A 19,720-nucleotide genomic window follows, 5' to 3' on the forward strand; every position below is an offset into this window, starting at 1 on the left:
CTGTGGTGTTCCATCCATGTCCAGCCTGAGTGCTACTTCACGTGGTAATACCCGTGGCGGCCTTGCAGATCTGTCTTCCTGCATCCAAGGGGCCGTACTAGCGGCCTGGCTCCTTAACTTGTTGATCTGCGCTCGGAGGAGATTGTTGTCTTCTTCCATCTGGGATCTCATGCTTCGATTTTCGCTTTGCATAGTCCTGATGGTCCTAGCTAATGTGTCCAACCCGCTTATCATGATGCTGGTGGGGCTTGGAGGAGCCTGAATCTGTTGCCTGGGTTATGCTCCTCTTTCAGACTGCACGACTTCCTGCTGTCCCTGGACGACTCCTGGATCTCTAGTCTGAGCCCTTCCCGAAGATGGGCTTTCTGCTACCTGGGAACTCTGACTTTGCCTGGCTGCTGGTATCTGAACAGCAGTGGTGGTCCGGACCGAAGTTGTACGTGCTGCCGCTGCTGCCGAGGGAGATGGTACCTGTGTCGCTGCTGTCGAAGAATATGGTACCTGTGTTGCTGCTGTCGAAGGAGATGGTACCTGTGTTGCTGCTGTCGAAGGAGATGGTACACCGCCGACGTTGCCTGAGGTGGTTTCCTTGTGTCCGGACATGTTTTGAATGTTGAGTAGACTTACTAACGAAGACGACCACTATGCCCCACGGTGGGCGCCAAACTGTTTTGGTAAATTTCTACCAATTTAGGGTTAAAGCGGTCTTAGTGTTAGGTCTATGTTACGATTTGAATGATTATTGTATGTTTTCCTGTATGAACGACTTAAACGAAGAATACAAGCTATTTTGGTGACGCGGAAAACCCGATGTGGGAAACAACCGCGGGGGGAGACGGAATCCCACCAATATTTTCACTATAATTCGAGAGGAAATACAGTTCGTATGCTTGTATTTTCTGATAATGTTTCGTCTTTGCATTGAAGCTCTTTATATAGGGGAGCTCGTTGGACTAGGGTTTCTTGCTTTCCCTCCAAGTTATCCCTAATTTGACATTGGGTAGGACTTTCCTTCTTCGGATCTCGCAAGATGTTGGACTCTCATAAGCTTCTCCCGCGTGGACCAAAGCCCATATCCTACGCTGCTTGCTGACGCTGGCACCCTAACTCCCTGATACCCTGCATCCCGTAACGCTCACAGGCCTGCTGCCCCAAGTCAGCCCATATCCAGATTTTGGGCCTAACAAGGTTCAATATTTATATCAATGGTACCCTTTTGGTCAATAATGCAAGTTAAATTAGACTAATATGGTATGATTAAAGCTTAACTAATTTTAACGGGTCAATAAAAATAATCGAGTTATTTATTAGACATAAAGTATGACTTCAAGGTTTTTGCTATTCCGGGATAAAATGTAAGGAAAGGATTGGTGATTACTCAAAATATGATACAACATCGTGCATTGTTTATTTTGCTGAATGAAATGCTAATGAGAATAGAAATATGTTTCCGACAATTCTTGACAATGCTTCATTTCATTCAAATCAAAGGTAAGGTTACACTTTTTTTGGGTGGTCTTCGAGCCGCTATTTTACCGTATTTTTCTTCATTTATACGTGTTTTTATTTTACAAAAAATAACATTTTATGAAAGTTTTTTCATCACAAATCTATCTATATATAAGTTTTGTCTTTCAAACTTTAATACTTTTAACGGTATTCACGATCAAAGTTTGTGAAGTTTGACACCTAAAAACTGAATGTACACTTTGGTTTGAATGAGAGGGTATATATTAATTCGCTGTTTGTTCTATCTTATTTGTTTTTTTTCTATGGTGTAAACCATTCGTTTTATTCTGGATCTGAGGTGGGTAAGACTACTTAATTCACAGTTCCATGCTTCCATGGATGCCTTGCTTTTACGTGCGGTGTATTGGAGTAAACTGATGTGGAAAAACTTTATTCTGCTTTTGTCTTATTCATTTCATATAAATATATTTAACCAGTTTTAATTTTATTAAAAATTATATCAGTCTAAAAGAAAATTGCATTTGACAAAAGAATAAAGAAGTTCAGTGGTGGTCATTGTCTTTGTGGTACATGTATCACATGTCCCAACATTTGATTTGTCTAGGATGAAATTAAAGATACTCCCTCCCATCCAGACCAAAAGTTACAGTTGTTTATCACACTTGTCGAGGCACGTTTTGTAACGTGCATATCTTTAGTTACACATTTTTAAAAATTATAAAAATTTGATATTCTTATAGCATTCATGACGATAAATCAAACAAGATCTCACATGACTATATTTTGTCTTATAGATTAAGAATAATATCAAAGATTCCCTACGACCATGAATAGTGCCAAAAAGCAACTGTAACCTTTGGTCTGGATGGGAGGGAGTACTATCTAATCTCCTTCTGTTTGTCTACAATAATAATGGTATCATCCGTCCCATTGTATACGAACACTACCAGTCTAAAACTATCGACGAATAGTGATCCTTTCATAAAATATAAGTAGGAGGGCAAGCGAGGAATTCATTTCCCACCCACTTATACTATTCACTCTCATTTTATAGGAGGAACATAATTCATGTACAACTTTAAATGGGTGTCCATTTAAAGTGAGAATTTGTGTAATGGTATAGGTGTGGTGTAAAAGAGGTGGTAAATTTTTTTTTTTTTTTTTTGACAGATGGACAAGTAATAGAATTACATATTAATGGCTCTCTGAGCTAATCTATGAGTCATTTTATTACAACTGCTAGGAGCATAACAAAAAGAAAGATAATGAAAATAACAGCCTACCCTCATAATGTCACTAACAATGACTTTAGTGTCAATGGTAACCGAAGAAAAACCCATTAATTGGGCAACAACCTGCAGACAATCCGAATAGACACGCACGTGGAGAAGTTGGCGTCTTTTAACCCAATTAAGAGCTTCTAGGATAGCTAAGGCTTCAGCTTCAGAGGCCGATTGCGCATAACAATTCGATTTTAAGTTCTCGGAAACGGAATGTCCAAAATCATTACTATCCTTAACAACTCATCCTAAACCCGAAGAAAAATTCGATCGCCAAGCAGCATCTGTATAGATAAGATAATGATTTTCACAGAAATCAAGGCCAATAAGAGGAAAGGTATTACCATTATGAAGAACTTTTAAATTAAAATCATCATCATCCAAAAGACAAGTGTTGTTCAAGTCTTTTCTTGAAATCGCTCTCTCTTTTTCCGCAGATATCATCAAGCTCAATTCATGCTCATACAAACGAATCGAGCCGAAAGGAGACAAGGGTTCATTGCTGAAGACGTGCGTATTCCAAGTGACCCATATAGTCCAAATAGTGCACATGAAAGAAATAACTCCATCAATACTATTTTCCTTTCTTAATAAGCTAAGCCAATTAGTAATCCATTCTTGAATGCTAATATTTGAGCCACTATTAGCATTAATATCAAGATGATTCGCACTCCATAGTCTCGACACAAACTCGCAATCCCAGAACAAATGCTCCAAAGATTCAACACATTCTCTGTCACAAAGACGACAAAAGAAACCATCACCAATACCTCTCTTTTCGAGTTCACGGCCAAAAGATAAAGTTTGTGTAAGAATTTTCCAGAGCAGAATAATCCATCTTTTAGGTTCAGGGAGATGCCACAACCATTTTTTAATAAAAGCCCTATACCTTGACGAGATACGAGACAAGTCCTTAACACTAGTCTTCAAATTCCAATAATCCTGCCAAACGTCAAAAGAGCCTTTCTTGACATAGTAATTACCATTATTTGACACCTTATAAAAAACAAAATCTTCTTTGTTTTCTTTACTTAACGAAATGGCGAGAATTTTAGCAATAAAAGAATCCTCAAAGTAGCACGTTACCATGTCAACATTCCAAGTACTGTTTGCAGAAATAAGCTCCTTAACTCTCAACTTACTAAGGGAAGATTCAACGAGCAGAAGGTCATAATGTTTCGGAATAGGGATCGAGCCTTCCACCCAAGAAGAAGTCCAAACATTTAAACTGGACTCAAAATCAACCATTCAGCAATGTGCTTAGTAAAAGTTTTAGCGCCCCAAAGGATTCTCTTACAGATCCATGAGTCCTTACTCCTGACAGTCTCAACGCGATTAATACAATTAGTCCAATCAAGATCCAACTCAACTCCAACGGTTTGACTAATAAGAGATGACGGATCACGAAGCATATTCCACCCGATTTTAGCAAGAAGAGCCTGATTAAAGCATCGGGTATTTTTAATTCCCAGTACCCCAAGACCTTTCGGTTGACTTAAAAATAATTTACTACACCAACTGATACTCTTAGACGTCCTAGATCCTCTCCACCAAAATTGTGACAATAAAGAATCAATCTTAGAAGTCACATTTACCGGCATTTTAAACATCGATAGAAAGTACGTGGAAAGAGAAGAGAGAATAGAAGAAATCAAAGAAAGGCGACCAACCGACGAGAGTAAAAGACCATTCCAGGAGGACGTTCTCTTCTTAACATTATCAATAAGAAAGTTGAAAATGTCTCTTTTAGACTTACCATACTCAGAAATACTAATATCAGTTGGAAGCCCCAAATATTTTACCATTTCAGCCGTAGGCGAGACAAGAAAATATTTGAAACAATCTTGTGGAAATGAGAGAGACGAGCTTGGACTAATGATAATGGCAGATATTGCTTCATTAATTCGTTGTCCTGAGGACTGAAAATAATTTGATATAGTAGAAGCCAAAGTCGAGCACGAAGAAGAAGATTTCCCTTCCAGGAAAAAAATGGAATCATCAGCAAAGAATAAGTGTGAAATATCTTGGTTTCCTCTGCAAATTTGAATACCCTTAATAGTACCATGTGTTTCTTCTTTACTAAGGCATTGAGATAACACCTCGGTACAAATCACAAAAATTTAAGGCGAAAGTGGATCACCTTGTCTCAATTCGCACTGAGGAAGAATCTTTTGAGAAGGAATACAATTGATCAGAATCTCATAAGAAACAGAAGAAATACACTTCATAATAAGTTCAATGGTCCAATCAGGAAACCCCATCTTTAACAGAGTAGCGCGAATAAAGTGCCAATTAATCCTATCATTGGCCTTACTCATGTCAGCTCTAAACACCATCTTCCGATATTTACCAGATTTAGAAGAAGAAATCTTGCGAAAAAGATCATTAGCAATAAGAATATTGTCACCAATATTACGACCCGGGATAAAAGCATTTTGAAATTAAACCTCAAGCTTAGGCATAACCTTATGATGTGACCATAATTGGCGCATATTTGGCCCCCGAATTAGCCTTGTTTTCATGCTTTTTAGTGCTTATTTGGGTAATTTCCTATCTTTAGTTCTTTGTTTTGCATATTCTTTGAGATTTTGATCCCTTGGTAGGAAAGGAGTAAGAATCTTGCATTTTCATGGCAAAACAAGACTAAATTGATCGAATTCAATGACCAAGCATCAAGGAGAGACAAGATTAGAAGGCCTTTGTACATATCATAGTAGAAGAGCAATGTTGAGGAAAGATCCTTGAGTCCCCAAGGAAATCCCCAAGGAATTTATGAAGAAAAGGGAAGAAAAGAAGAAGTTACTATCCGATCGACAATCCGAGCGGATTGTCAACAATCCGTCCGTCCAGCCCCTGCACAATCCGAGCGTCCCACGCCAGAATCCGCTCGGATTCCCCCTCAACAATCCGCCCGGATTTCTCAGAATCCGCTCGGATTCCACCGCCCAAATCCGTCCGTCCCGACCTTATTCCGCCCGGATTTCTTCACAGCACGGATTGTCTTCTTCAAGCTACGAAAAGAGAAGCCCTTCTCTCAGAAAATACCGGGTCCTCCTTGCTCAACTTAAAAAGTATAATTACTAGTTTAGCCCTTAGTTAACCCTAATGCATCCTCCCTAATTTTCACTATAAATACCCCATTAGGCTAATTAGAGGAGCATGTTCTTCTTATCAATAATTAGTGTAGTTAATATCAATCAAATCTCTCTTCAATATTGTAATCAAGTATTAATCAAGTTTTAATCCAAGTTTTAGTTCTTTAATCTCTCTCTTGTTCATCCTTTATTTTGGGTAATTGAAGATTATTTGGGTTATTATTAGGAGATTGACAACCTCTCAATCAAACATCAACTACTTCTTTTATTCTTGCTTTATTATTGGAATCATTAGTAGGTATAATCTTTTAATCCCCTTTTAATTATTGTTAATTACTTTCATTTATTCATCATGTTTCATATTGTTGGTATGATTGACAACCTTGCTAGCATGATCAACATGATAATGAGTGAGAAGTCTCTTAGCTAGGGTTAATGGGTGATTAGGGGAAACCAACATGGGGAATGATTCATGCTTAAATTAATATGCTTTCATGTTTTATTTGCTTGCTTGTTTTGATCTCAACTCATGCACATGTTATATTTGATGAAATGCTAAGCCTATGAATCCTTGCATTTACTATCATCTCCTATCTTTTCAATGAGACTTGTAAGACATAACCCAACTCGAGTCTCATTAGACCATGCATGTTGTTAAGTAGGGAAGATTAAGTCGACTTGTAGGTGTTGTACAATCTAATCGATTCGGCTCCGGGACCCAAACTTTCCTAGGATTGTAAGATATAACCCAACTCAATCCATCACAACAATAATTGCTTGCTTATAATTTGAGAACATGTTTGTATGATCATATCCCATGATTCCCCTATGATCCCATGACACCCTAGTGCCTTTAATCAATTGTTTACACCCCTTTTATTCATCTTGCTTGTTTATTTTCATTGTTATTCTAGTTTAGTAACCTTCTACATCAACCCAATTTGTGACACCCCTTAGACACCACTAGTTACAATAGAAATCTCATTTCAACTCCCGTCCCTTGGGATCCGACCTTTACTTGCCTCTTTAGTAATTGTAGAGTTGCTTGTGGAGCTATAAATTGTGTTTTGATTCGACCGTGACCAACGACCACATCTTGATTTGTGAACACTTAGCGGGATCGCATCAAAAATGGCGCCGTTGCCGGGGACGGTGTTTGTTTGACTTAGATTTCCTTTTTGTTATTAGTTGTGTCTTTCTTCGCCTTGAGGAAGTAAAACTCCTCAAGGTTTGTTCTAATTGTTTTTGAGGTTTTTGATATTTTGCATGTCTAGAAGGTTACAAGGTGATTTGTTACCTTTTGACCGTGAAATCGAAAGAACCTTGACGAACAATAGGAGACTTGTTAGGAGGAATTTGAGAGGTGTTGGTGAAGTTGTTCAACCCACTAGTGAGTTTGTCAATCCTTTCGCAATAGAAGGAGAAGAAAACCCATTACACAATACCCCACAAAATCCACCTACAATGCCAAAATTTCGTCACACTCGTACCCACCGAGGAGAATCTACCAAATGGTACTCCTACACCGCAACATCTCACCGGAAATTTTATTGCCAAGTCCGCCTTCATCCAACTAGTTGAGAGGAGCCAATTTGGGGGGATGCCTAGTGAGGATCCTCATTCTCATATGGAAACCTTTTGCGATTATTGTGATGCTATCTCTCAAACGGACGTGACTCAAGACCAAATTAGATGGGTCTTATTTCCTTTTTCCTTAATCGGACCGCTGAAGCAATGGTTGAAGGGCCTTGATAAGGCCACCCTTGGAATAGATTCTTGGAAGAAGTTGGCTCTAGCTTTCTACAAAAATTCTACCCACCGGAAAAGACCAACATGCTAAGAGCTCAAATTACGGGTTTTAAGCAAAGGGATGAAGAGTCTTTGTATGAAGCTTGGGAGCGGTTCAAAGGTATTTGTCGCTCATGTCCTCACCATGGACTTAGCGAATGGTTTTTGGTGCAACAATTTTGGAATGGTTTATATGAAGATTCTAGGAACATTCTCAATATGGGATCAAATGGAATGTTCACCGAAGTTGATGACAATCAAACATGGAACAAGATTGAGGAAATGGCGGTCCATAACTCACAATATAGTAGACCTCGCAAGGCTACTAGAGGAGGAAAGCATGAAGTGGACTCCGTTACTCAATTGGGTGCTCAACTTACTGCTCACATTGACACAATCAACTTGAAGTTTGAACAAGCTATGGCTAGACTTGAGGAAAACTCAAAATCATCGAAGCATCATGTTAATGCCATGACGGCATCCTCATCAATCCCAAGTGGGATATGTGAGAATTGTGGAACTTTGGGACATGACCAAGGTGAATGTAGGGGAACAAATGAACAAGTGAATGCTTTCCAAGCATACAAGAGTGGTACCCCTTATTCCAACTTTTACAATGAAAACACCAAATTCCATCCAAATCTCTCATACAAAAGCCAAAATGTTCAAAACCCTCAAACAACATACACTCCACCACCCATGAGAAACCAAAATCAAAGACCCTTTTACAATCAAAACCAAGGTTACCAAAATAAAAATCCATACAATCACCAAAATGACCAAGGTTTTGATGTCCAAAAAGCGGTCCTCCAAATGCAAAAGAATCAACAAGAATTTTTCACTCAAATGCAAAAAGATAGCCAAGCAAAGGAAACCACCATCAACAACATTCTAGCTCACACCAAGATGTTGGAAACACAATTGACTCAACTAGCATCTTCAAGCTCACAAAGACAAAAGGGGCAATTACCACCTCAAAGTAATCCCCTAGACATGAAAACAGATTAGTGCCATTCACTTGAGAAGTGGCACAAGGTATGAAGCACCGAAGAAGCAAGTTGAGGATGAAGTTGTGGAAGCTAGTGAAAAGGAAGAAATTGTGCAAAACTCCAAAGATGGAGAATCATCAAAAGAAGAAAGTTCAAAGAAAAATGAAGACAAGGCCAAAGAGAAGGAGCCCATTGTGATTAGACTTCCTTTTCCAAGTCGTCATGCCAAGCCCAAATTTGATGATCAACTTGGAAAGTTCATGGAAATTGTGAAGAATTTAGAAGTCTCAATTCCTTTCACGGAATTAATCAATCACGTTCCGGCCTATGCGAAGTACATGAAAGATATCCTCACAAAGAAGAAGTCGATCCGGAAACTTGAGACTATCGCCTTCACTAAGGTGAGTAGTGCAATACTTCAAGGGAGTTCACCTCCAAAGTTAAAGGATCCGGGAAGCTTCTCAATACCGTGTACCATTGGCGACACGACGATCAAAAAAACCTTATGTGATCTAGGGGCTAGTGTGAGTGTCATGCCATACTCGGTGAGTAAAAGGTTGGGGATGGGAGAGCTTAAATGCACCAACATCACACTCCAAATGGCCGATAGATCGACGAAGACACCATTAGGGATATGGGAAGATGTCCCCGTGCGAATTGGGAAGTTTTTCATCCCGGTGGACTTTGTCATTGTTGATATGGAGGAAGATTCCAACATTCCAATCATCCTAGGAAGACCTTTCCTACACACCGCGGGTGCGATGATTGATGTGAAACATGGAGAGCTCACTCTAGAAGTGGGAGATGAAAGCATAACTTTTAATCTTGACAAGACCATGAGAGCTCCTCGTTTGCATGAACCATGTTTCATGATTGATCATTATAGCCGAAAAGATGAGAAGAAGAAATCGGAACTCCAATGGAAGAAGAAAGTTGAAGATGCTCCATTCAAAGAGCAAGTGAATTGTGACAAGGAGAGTTTGCAAAGCTCATCAAAATCAACCAAGGAAGAAGAAGATGGCCTCATTGGCCAAGAGAAGAAATTGGGAGAGTTGTCTCCATCTAAGCAAGAGATTTTCAATGATCAACTCAATGAAGTTTGTGGTCTTTGGGACGACGAATTTGAAGGGATTTTTAATCCCTACATTGGACATGCCATCGATCATGATCAACAACAAGGGCCACGGTCCATTGAGAACCTCTACCATGATAATGAACAAGCTTTTGATTACTTCTTCAAGGTGTTGAGCAACATCAACAACACCTTGAACATGCCCCCTTGACATCTCATCAAGAATGAGAGTTTGGTGGAGTCCTCCCTAAACCACCACTTGTAAATATTTCTAACTCCCTAACTTACATTTCAATTCTTGTATTGCATTTTTGTCATCTTTGGATTTTTATTTACTTTGATCAAAATAATTGTCATGCTTGAGAGAAGTGAGGGAGGGACTAACAATTTCAATTGATGTGTTGTGCTTTACCTTAGTGTGGGGATGATAATTGCCTAGGCTATCCATGCCTTAGTAGTGCTCCCACAATGAAGAACACAAGACTTGAAGAAAGAATGGAAGAATGATAAAGGGAATGCGCTGTGCACGGGTGAAACTGGATCCGTGTACACAGAGGAAGAATCCGAGCGGATTCCCAAGAATCCGCCCGTCTTATGCAATCCGAGCGTCCTGCAGAAAAGACGCCCGTCCTGAACTGCGCTGAATTTTGAAATTTTCTTGACTGTTAAAGAATCCGAGCGGATTTCTAAAAATCCGCCCGTCTTGAAGAATCCGTCCGTCCTGGGAAAAATACGTCCGTCTTTGCAGCTGAGGAAAACAAGCAAATTTCTCGGGACAGAAATTCGTCCGTCTTTGAGCAAATCCGCCCGTCCCGTGTTCAGCAAATCCGAGCGGATTGTCACAAATACGCCCGTCTTTAGGCGAGCTTTGCAAAGCCCAGAAAGAGCAGAATCCGCACGGATTGTGAAGAATCCGCACGGATTGCCCCTGCAGATTCGAAATTTTCGGCCTCTTTAAAACCCCTCCCACCTTCATTCATTCATTCATTCATTCATAAACACTACCCACAACATCAAAACCCTCATCCTCTCCATCATAAAAACAAAAACCCTCAACAACATTCAACAAAAACAAATCAAACCACCCTTCCAACAACAAATTAATCACTCCTTCTTCAACAAAAATCAAAACCAAGAACAAAATCTTCAACCTTTGAGTCGATTTTTGTTTTCATAAAGGCAAAGCCTTTCACCTTCAAATCGATTTGGGCATACTACAAATTGAAGATTTTTCACTCTTTTCTTGGTTAGTTCATCAATGGTAAGGACTAAGGGAGCAACAAAGGCAACAAAGGCACCAAAGGCTAAGGCACTCTCACAAAGGCAAAAGGCTCTTCAAACAAAGAAAGCTTTGGCTATGGTGGTAGCAACACCAAACTTGGAAGTGCAACAACAACAACAACCTTCTATGGGAGCAACAACACCTTCTACTCCGGTAATTAATCAAGTTTTGCATTATCCGGAGGTAACTTTTATTTCCGATACCCATAGAAATACCTTTGTCAAGTTTGCTATGAAATCTATTCAATCCACCAAATTCATATGTGAGGATACCTTGGGAAAATTGGGTGTTCTTGAGCAAACAAAAGCCTTTTTCAAAGCCATGGGGTTGAAGAAATTGTTTGAAACAAAGGAATTGACATACCCCTCCCTTATCTTGGAATTTTTAAGTTCTTTGAAAGTCACCAAAGTTGAGAATAGGGAAAATCTCGAGTTTCGTCTAGCTAATGTTAGTAGACGCATTACCTTTAAGGAATTAGGTGAAATTTTGGGTCTTAGTGATGAATCGCGTTATCTTAAGCATTATGGAAAGTATGACCCCGAGCCTCTTTGAGAGGCAATCTCCGGGAAGAAATTTGAGGATTTTCATGCATGTCGTGCTCTTTTGGTCCATCATCCGGGCATAAGAGTATGGCACAAGGTTGTGGGAAATACCATAATTGCTAGGAAAGACACCAATCATTTCACAAGACTTGATTTTATTCTCCTTGAATCGGCTTTGAATATCGGAAGAATTCATACCAAGCCTTACAATTCTTTGAGGCTCTTGGTAGATAGATGGCTCAACGTCGATAGTGGGAAGAAGGGCACGACCGTTATTGTCAATGGCGGCCTAGTCACGGTCCTAACTAAGCACTTTGATCCTAACTTCAATAAGGATAACAAGTACAAAGCAAAGGAAGGTGGCCATCTTATTGATATGCATATTATGATTCACAAGTTCAAGTGGGTTGCCCAAAACCCCTTTGACACTAAGTATGGATGGCTAACTAGTAAAGCTAGATCGTTCACCTTGCCCTCGAAGATTTGTCGTCTAAGCGTCCACCGGACCAATTATCTACTTCCCCTTTCCGAAGAAGCCGAGTATATCATTCAACAACAAAAGGGTGATCTTGAAGCTCCCTCCTCTTCCATTGTCATACCACCTTACCCCTTTGAGTATGAAGAGTTCAAACCGGAAGGAATTGAAATTGGGAAAGACTATGTGACTCTTCTCATGCAAGCAATGCACAAGCAAGCCTATAAAGATCGGAAAAATGCTTATTTGGCTCAATATCCACCCCTCCTACATTTAGCTAGGCAAGGACTCCTTGATCCATCTTGTCCTTTGCCTAGTTGGGCGGATAGAGAAGTCTTATTTCCGGGTGCATCTAGGGGCGTTGTGGGTGGCAATGAGGTTGTTGGAAATGATGAAGAAGTTGATGATAATATTGAGGAAGAAGCAAGTGAAGGAGAAAAGGATGGTGAAGATGATGAAGATAAAGATGAGGAAGAAAGTGAAGAAGCAAATGACAAGGAAAGTGGCAATGTGACCACTTCTCATGAGGGAAGTGATGATGATAGCATGATGGAAGACTAGCAAGCCTTGGAGACTCCTACTCTCCCATGGTTTGTCTATATCTCTTTGTATTTTATTTCATTTTGATCATTGTTGGTTTAGTCCTAGCAACACCAAAGACTCACACCTCGGTACCATTGAGGTGTTCTTATTTTATTGTTCCCATTTGTAAAATCCAAAATGACAAATTAGTTTCATGCATAGCATAGTGTGTGCATGAACTATACCCATCCTTGGACATTAGCAATAGTGTCTCACTCGGTTTGGGGAAGTTAATGCATACGCAACGGGAGGTAATCTAAATTATCCTCTCCGTCATAACAAAAACCATGCATCATGTAACATAGCTTAGTGTAGATTGCATTTAGTATAAAAATCATGCATCATCTTTGCATAATTTCCATCATTTTGGCCATTGAGGACAATGCCCATATTAGTGTGGGGATGGGAATTCTAACATTTAACTCTTATTCAAAAACCATAAAAATTGAAAAATTTCAAAAATCATAAAAATTGAAAAAATTGAAAACCCAAAAACAAGTTCATTTCCTTTGTATATATTGTCTTGTATATATTGTGTTTGTTCTATCCTTGTTCACATTGATTGACTACGCCACATCCGAGACATGAGGATATTGAAGACCGCATGGTATGATCTTTCCAATCTCCTTTTTCCTCTTTATGTTAATGACTATGTGGCTTTATTTTGATTGATGCGGTATAACAATGTGAATCTAGGACTTGCATTTAGATTGTTTTTCATATTAGTTGGTAGAATCATTTGCATTAGGATGTTTATATGCTAGTTGCATCATGGCATGTAGTTGCATGTTAGAAAAATTTTGCGAAACCGTCTACTTGGGAAGCTTGACAAGTGTATATAGGCCCTAGTAGATGCTTTTTATTCTTAAAACTTTTCTTGTTAGAATACTTGTAAAACACCCTAGGATGTGTCATGCTAGTATCCTTTGACCCATGGTTTAAGGCCTAGTCAAGAGTACCTTGTGGTGTGATAACTCCTTGGCTACCGTTTATTCCAAGGTGACCCTTGAAACCATGCAACCATCATTCATCCATGTTCTACCACATTTTGTCATCAAAAAGGGAATGGGCACAAAAAGAGATCAATTTGAGTTCAATGAAATGAAAAGTGAAAGAAAGTTTGCAAAAATGCATCAAATGAAAAGAGGAGCAAAAATAGAACCCCTAAGCTTCAAATACAAGGCACCCTCGTTACTAATTGGGGTGACTTTGAAAATGTTCAAAAAGAAATGCAAAAAAAAGTTGTCAAGTATTGAAATGCCAAAAATCAAAAAGAAATGGCAAAGAAAGTGTTCTCAAATGTCAAATGCCACAAGAAATTTGGGGAGAAAAACAAAAACAAAAGCAAACTCCCAAAGTGAAACTCAAATATTTATTGATCCCTTTATCCATCGTATCCATTTTTGTGCATGGTAGAGAGGGGACGACCCTTCTTCTTGTCTAGGCAAGAGGGGGAATTCCGCGATCCTCCAGTGTTTCTAACACCATAGGGAGTCTACTCTTGACAAAAGCATTTAACGATTTAGGACAAAGGTACCCTAGCTTGACACAACTTGGAGGTGATTTATTGGTATCCTTCTAGGCTTAGTAGTTTGAATAAATTGCATCTATGAAGGAGTGTGTACCCTTGAATTGTTTCCCTTGTAGATAATTTCCGCCACTTGATGAGGGAGTGGCTATTCTTTTTGTAGATGCATCCATTATGTGATTTTGTGTGCTTAATGTTTGGATGTGTCGCCATTTTGGCAAGACCCACCTTGCCTTGCAAGAAGGCATCCTACCTCATGGTTGTCTTGTTGTGAGTTGAAGGGGCGGAGTGAGACCCGCTAATTGTCTCATATCGGCTATATTATTAGGATAGTTTAGTATTGGTCCTAGTCTTTCTCACCTCTTTACTCGGGACGAGCAAAGGTTCGGTTTGGGGATATTTGATGTGACCATAATTGGCGCATATTTGGCCCCCGAATTAGCCTTGTTTCCATGCTTTTTAGTGCTTATTTGGGTCATTTCCTATCTTTAGTTCTTTGTTTTGCATATTCTTTGAGATTTTGATCCCTTGGTAGGAAAGGAGTAAGAATCTTGCATTTTCATGGCAAAACAAGACTAAATTGATCGAATTCAATGACCAAGCATCAAGGAGAGACAAGATTAGAAGGCCTTTGTACATATCATAGTAGAAGAGCAATGTTGAGGAAAGATCCTTGAGTCCCCAAGGAAATCCCCAAGGAATTTATGAAGAAAAGGGAAGAAAAGAAGAAGTTACTATCTTGATCGACAATCCGAGCGGATTGTCAACAATCCGTCCGTCCGGCCCTGCACAATCCGAGCGTCCCACGCGAGAATCCGCTCGGATTCCCCTCAACAATCCGCCCGGATTCCTCGAATCTGCTCGGATTCCACCGCCCAAATCCGTCCGTCCCGACCTTATTCCGCCCGGATTTCTTCACAAAGACGGATTGTCTTCTTCAAGCTACGAAAAGAGAAGCCCTTCTCTCGAGAAATACCGGGTCCTCCTTGCTCAACTTAAAAAGTGTAATTACTAGTTTAGCCCTTAGTTAACCCTAATGCATCCTCCCTAATTTTCACTATAAATACCCCATTAGGCTAATTAGAGGAGCATGTTCTTCTTATCAATAATTAGTGTAGTTAATATCAATCAAATCTCTCTTCAATATTGTAATCAAGTATTAATCAAGTTTTAATCCAAGTTTTAGTTCTTTAATCTCTCTCTTGTTCATCCTTTATTTTGTGTAATTGAAGATTATTTGGGTTATTATTGGGAGATTGACAACCTCTCAATCAAACATCAACTACTTCTTTTATTCTTGCTTTATTATGGAATCATTAGTAGGTATAATCTCTTAATCCCCTTTTAATTATTGTTAATTACTTTTATTTATTCATCATGTTTCATATTGTTGGTATGATTGACAACCTTGCTAGCATGATCAACATGATAATGAGTGAGTAGTCTCTTAGCTAGGGTTAATGGGTGATTAGGGGAAACCAACATGGGGAATGATTCATGCTTAAATTAATATGCTTTCATGTTTTATTTGCTTGCTTGTTTTGATCTCAACTCATGCACATGTTATATTTGATGAAATGCTAAGCCTATGAATCCTTGCATTTACTATCATCTCCTATCTTTTCAATGAGACTTGTAAGACATAACCCAACTCAAGTCTCATTAGACCATGCATGTTGTTAAGTAGGGAAGATTAAGTCGACTTGTAGGTGTTGTACAATCTAATCGATTCGGCTCCGGGACCCAAACTTTCCTAGGATTGTAAGATATAACCCAACTCAATCCATCACAACAATAATTGCTTGCTTATAATTTGAGAACATGTTTGTATGATCATATCCCATGATTCCCCTATGATCCCATGACACCCTAGTGCCTTTAATCAATTGTTTACACCCCTTTTATTCATCTTGCTTGTTTATTTTCATTGTTATTCTAGTTTAGTAACCTTCTACATCAACCCAATTTGTGACACCCCTTAGACACCACTAGTTACAATAGAAATCTCATTTCAACTCCCGTCCCTTGGGATCCGACCTTTACTTGCCTCTTTACTAATTGTAGAGTTGCTTGTGGAGCTATAAATTGTGTTTTGATTCGACCGTGACCAACGACCACATCTTGATTTGTGAACACTTAGCGGGATCACATCACCTTACTAAGTCTATTCAAAATACACTTGGTAACAATCTTCATAATAACATTACACAACCGGGATGCTCACTTTAGGAATAAGACAAATCAAGGTGCGACTTAGCAAAAACACAAACTTCTCATAAAAAAGCCAAAATGTTCAAAATCCTCAACCACCATACACCCCACCTCCAATGAGAAATCCTACTCAAAGACCCTACTTCAACCAAAACCAACCTTCTTACCATCAATCCAATGACCAAGCCTTTGATGTCCAAAAAGCGGTCCTTCAAATACAAAAGAGTCAACAAGATTTCATTGCTCAAATGCAAAGAGATAGCCAAGCCAAAGACACTACCATCAACAATATCCTTGCTCATACCAAGATGTTAGAAACACAATTGTCCCTATTGGCCTCTTCAAGTTCTCAAAGACAAAAAGGACAATTGCCTCCTCAAGGTAATCCTCCTACAAGATATGAAACTATCAATGCCATCCACTTGAAGAGTGGTACAAGATATGAGGAACCTAAGATGCCAATTAAAGAGAATGTTATTAAAGAAAGTGTCAAGCAAAGTGATATGATGGAACCATTAAGGAGAAATCCTAAGGTAGTAGAGCCAACTACCAATGACTCATTGAAGAAGAAAAGTGATGAGAAGGCCAAAAAGGTTGACAAAGAGCCTATTGTGATTAGACTCCCATTTCCAAGTTGTCAAGCCAAGCCAAAACTTGAAGAGCAACTTGGAAAGTTCATGGAGATTGTGAAAAAACTAAAGGTTTCTATACCATTCACATAGTTGATCGACCATGTTCCGGCCTATGCAAAATACATGAAAGATATCCTTACCAAGAAGAAGTCCATAAGGAAGTTGGAAACCATTGCATTCACCAAGATAAGTTGTAATACCCGCCCTGTTTAAGGACCCTTTGACCGACCGTTTGACCAGAGAAGACCGTAGGAGGGGATAGGGGAGAGGATAAAGGACCTATGTATTGTTTACTCGACCTAGTAGGGCTACTCGGCCGAGTAGTGGTAACACTCGATCGAGTAGGGCTTACTCGGCCGAGTATGAAAGTACTCGACCGAGTATCGCCGCTGTTGACGCGTTATTATAAAACGCGAGTTGGTAAACTTTATTTCATTTTCGACGTTTCCCCATCTTTCTAACCCTAATATATCTCTCTCCCTTACCTATCAACACCGGCCTCTCTATGCTCTCTCACCTAACCTAGACACTAACCCAAGAAGGGGGAATGGTTCATCCTTGGAGTCTTCGAGTCGGGATGTCATCGTTGCCGACTTCGGTCCGCGTCTTAAGGTAAGGCGTTGTTACGTTGTTGTCTTTTAGTAGGTTTTTGGGGTAGTCTTGTAATAGGACGTGGTTACTATTTGTAGGATTCGTCTCGGAGTCTTGCCTGGCTAGTTGTCGGATGCATTTTCATGGATTAGCGATAAGTTAGGGTTTCCCTACTCGGTTTACTGTCTAATTGATTTAAGATTATGTGGTAATTGTTTGTACGATTGATATTGTGATTATTTGCTGTTGTTGGATTAGAGTTTAGTGTTGGTGTTGTGATGGTTATTGGTGATGTTCGCGAGGCGCGTCCCCGGCTAAGTGGAGTCACTTGCGGGAGTAGCTTCACACCCTTGATTCACCCTCTGTGGAACCATCCACAGGAGGAGATGTGCACATTAATGAACAAGGTTATCGCTCGTTGATGAGCGGGGATTTGGTAGGCAAGGCTGCGGCCCCCCACTGGCAGGGCTACACACTTTAGTGTGTAATCAGTTATGAGATGTGATTGGGAGTTGGAGGTGGATGGTGAACATCTGTTTACTTTTATCTTACTTGTCTTATTTTATTATGATGTCAACTGACCCCGTGTTGTGTTTTCAAAACTGTGGTGATCGATTCGGGGATGGTGAGCAGTTGGTTTAGCAAGTGCAGCTGGTCTTGATGCTTGCGGGGCTTGAAAGGGAATCGAGCCATCACGCTGCCGAACTAGATGTCACCGCCACTCATGCTTAGTAGTCTTATAGTTATTCATATTGTATCTTACCACGCTGTTCTACGATGTAAAATCTTGAACTATTTAGTAAATGTTCTTTTATTGTTTATTTGATCTACTACCTCGGGCAACCGAGATGGTAGCACCTTCATACACTGGGGTGGTCCTTTGTAAGGCACCTTGGTGTACGGGGGTGTTACAAAGTGGTATCAAAGAGACGATTTTGGAACCTGAACCAATGAACCAAATGAATATAGGGGTCAAATTAAAATGAACCTGGTGTATATGTGTTGGGAGCCCCTTATGTCGGTTTTGGGTGAGAAGGCGCCCTCATCTCAGAATCTCGGACCCAATCATACTTAAACCAGCCACCGTGGAAGGGTAGATGTATAGGAGTGTTTCTGTGTCAAGGGTGTGTGTCAGATGTGCATGTTTGTAGTAGCCTGTGTGGTAATGTGTGTTTAAAACTATGGGTGTGGTATTTGTAAATGGTGAATCTCGTGAGTTTGTTGGATGAAATGATAAGAGGATTGCGTAATTTAAGCCTGGTGATATATGATAAGGGAATTGCGTAGTTGCATATGATAGACCTCGCGCATGACATGTGCTTTTATGTGGTTTCCAAAAGCGTAACGAGGTATTGAATTTGTATAGAATTGCATGATAAGGTATGTTGACTTAAGTTCATAGCTCGATCCAATCTATTATGTAGTCAAGATTGATTGTGTATATTCGTGGTAGCATGAATTGTTTACTATGGTTATGTGCATAGAAACATGTGTCACTCATAAATATCGTAACGAAGTTCTATGATTTGTGACGTGCCTTGTTGTGGTAGAATTAGGGTCTAACGATGACGAGCTCAATTATGTGGAACTCTGAATGTTGTCTATTTTTTTGCAGGAAAACTCTTGATAACTTAAGATTTCGTTCCTGTTCTGTTGAACTCGGCTGAGTAGAGTTGATACTCGACCGAGTAGGCCATACTCGGCCGAGCAAAGAGGCACTCGACCGAGTACTCGGACTGGCAGATTACACGTGCTACTGATCTCTGAGTACTCGACCGAGTAGATTGAATACTCGACCGAGTGAGCTATACTCGACGAGTAAACCCGATACTCGACCGGGTACCCGTTTATCGCAGCCCAGCTCGGTTTATTTCGAAAATCCTACAACTCCTCTTTTCTCCATATTTCCGCCTCATTACCTCTCATATTCCTCAAAACTCTTCAAAATTCCTTCTCTCTCAAAACACTTGGGTGATTCTTGGTAGTGATTGCTTTTGGATTTTCTACTTGCTTGTTCAAAACCTCAATCAAGGTAAAGTACTCAATCAATTTCCTCACTTTTCTTTCAACATATGGTAAAAGTTCCTCAAAATTTCGAACCTCTAACTCTTGTAATCCCAGTTTATATGCATCTACTTTGATATTTTGGGTTCTAGTTGCTCTTAAACACTGCCTATGTATAC

At 39.8% G+C, this 19,720-nt stretch overlaps 1 protein-coding gene and 1 non-coding gene across 2 annotated transcripts in view; both read right to left on the reverse strand.

Annotated features, from left to right (window-relative positions):
* Positions 1–2,993: 2,993 nt before the first annotated feature.
* The window catches only part of LOC141641485 (uncharacterized), a 31,410-nt gene continuing 14,683 nt past the window's right edge, over positions 2,994–19,720 (reverse strand). Inside the window, exons 2-5 of the mRNA XM_074450144.1 lie at positions 4,891–5,119; positions 4,346–4,725; positions 4,048–4,189; positions 2,994–3,946 (exon numbers count right to left, since the gene is read on the reverse strand). Coding sequence (XP_074306245.1) covers positions 2,994–3,946; positions 4,048–4,189; positions 4,346–4,725; positions 4,891–5,119 — 1,704 coding nt within the window. The remainder of the gene's footprint in view (positions 3,947–4,047; positions 4,190–4,345; positions 4,726–4,890; positions 5,120–19,720) is intronic.
* Positions 7,679–7,785, reverse strand: LOC141644485 (small nucleolar RNA R71). Its single transcript, XR_012544100.1, has one exon. It is a non-coding gene; the product is annotated as a small nucleolar RNA R71 (small nucleolar RNA).

This window comes from Silene latifolia, chromosome 2 (assembly GCF_048544455.1).
Source record: "Silene latifolia isolate original U9 population chromosome 2, ASM4854445v1, whole genome shotgun sequence".
NCBI classification, from domain to species: Eukaryota; Viridiplantae; Streptophyta; class Magnoliopsida; order Caryophyllales; family Caryophyllaceae; genus Silene; species Silene latifolia.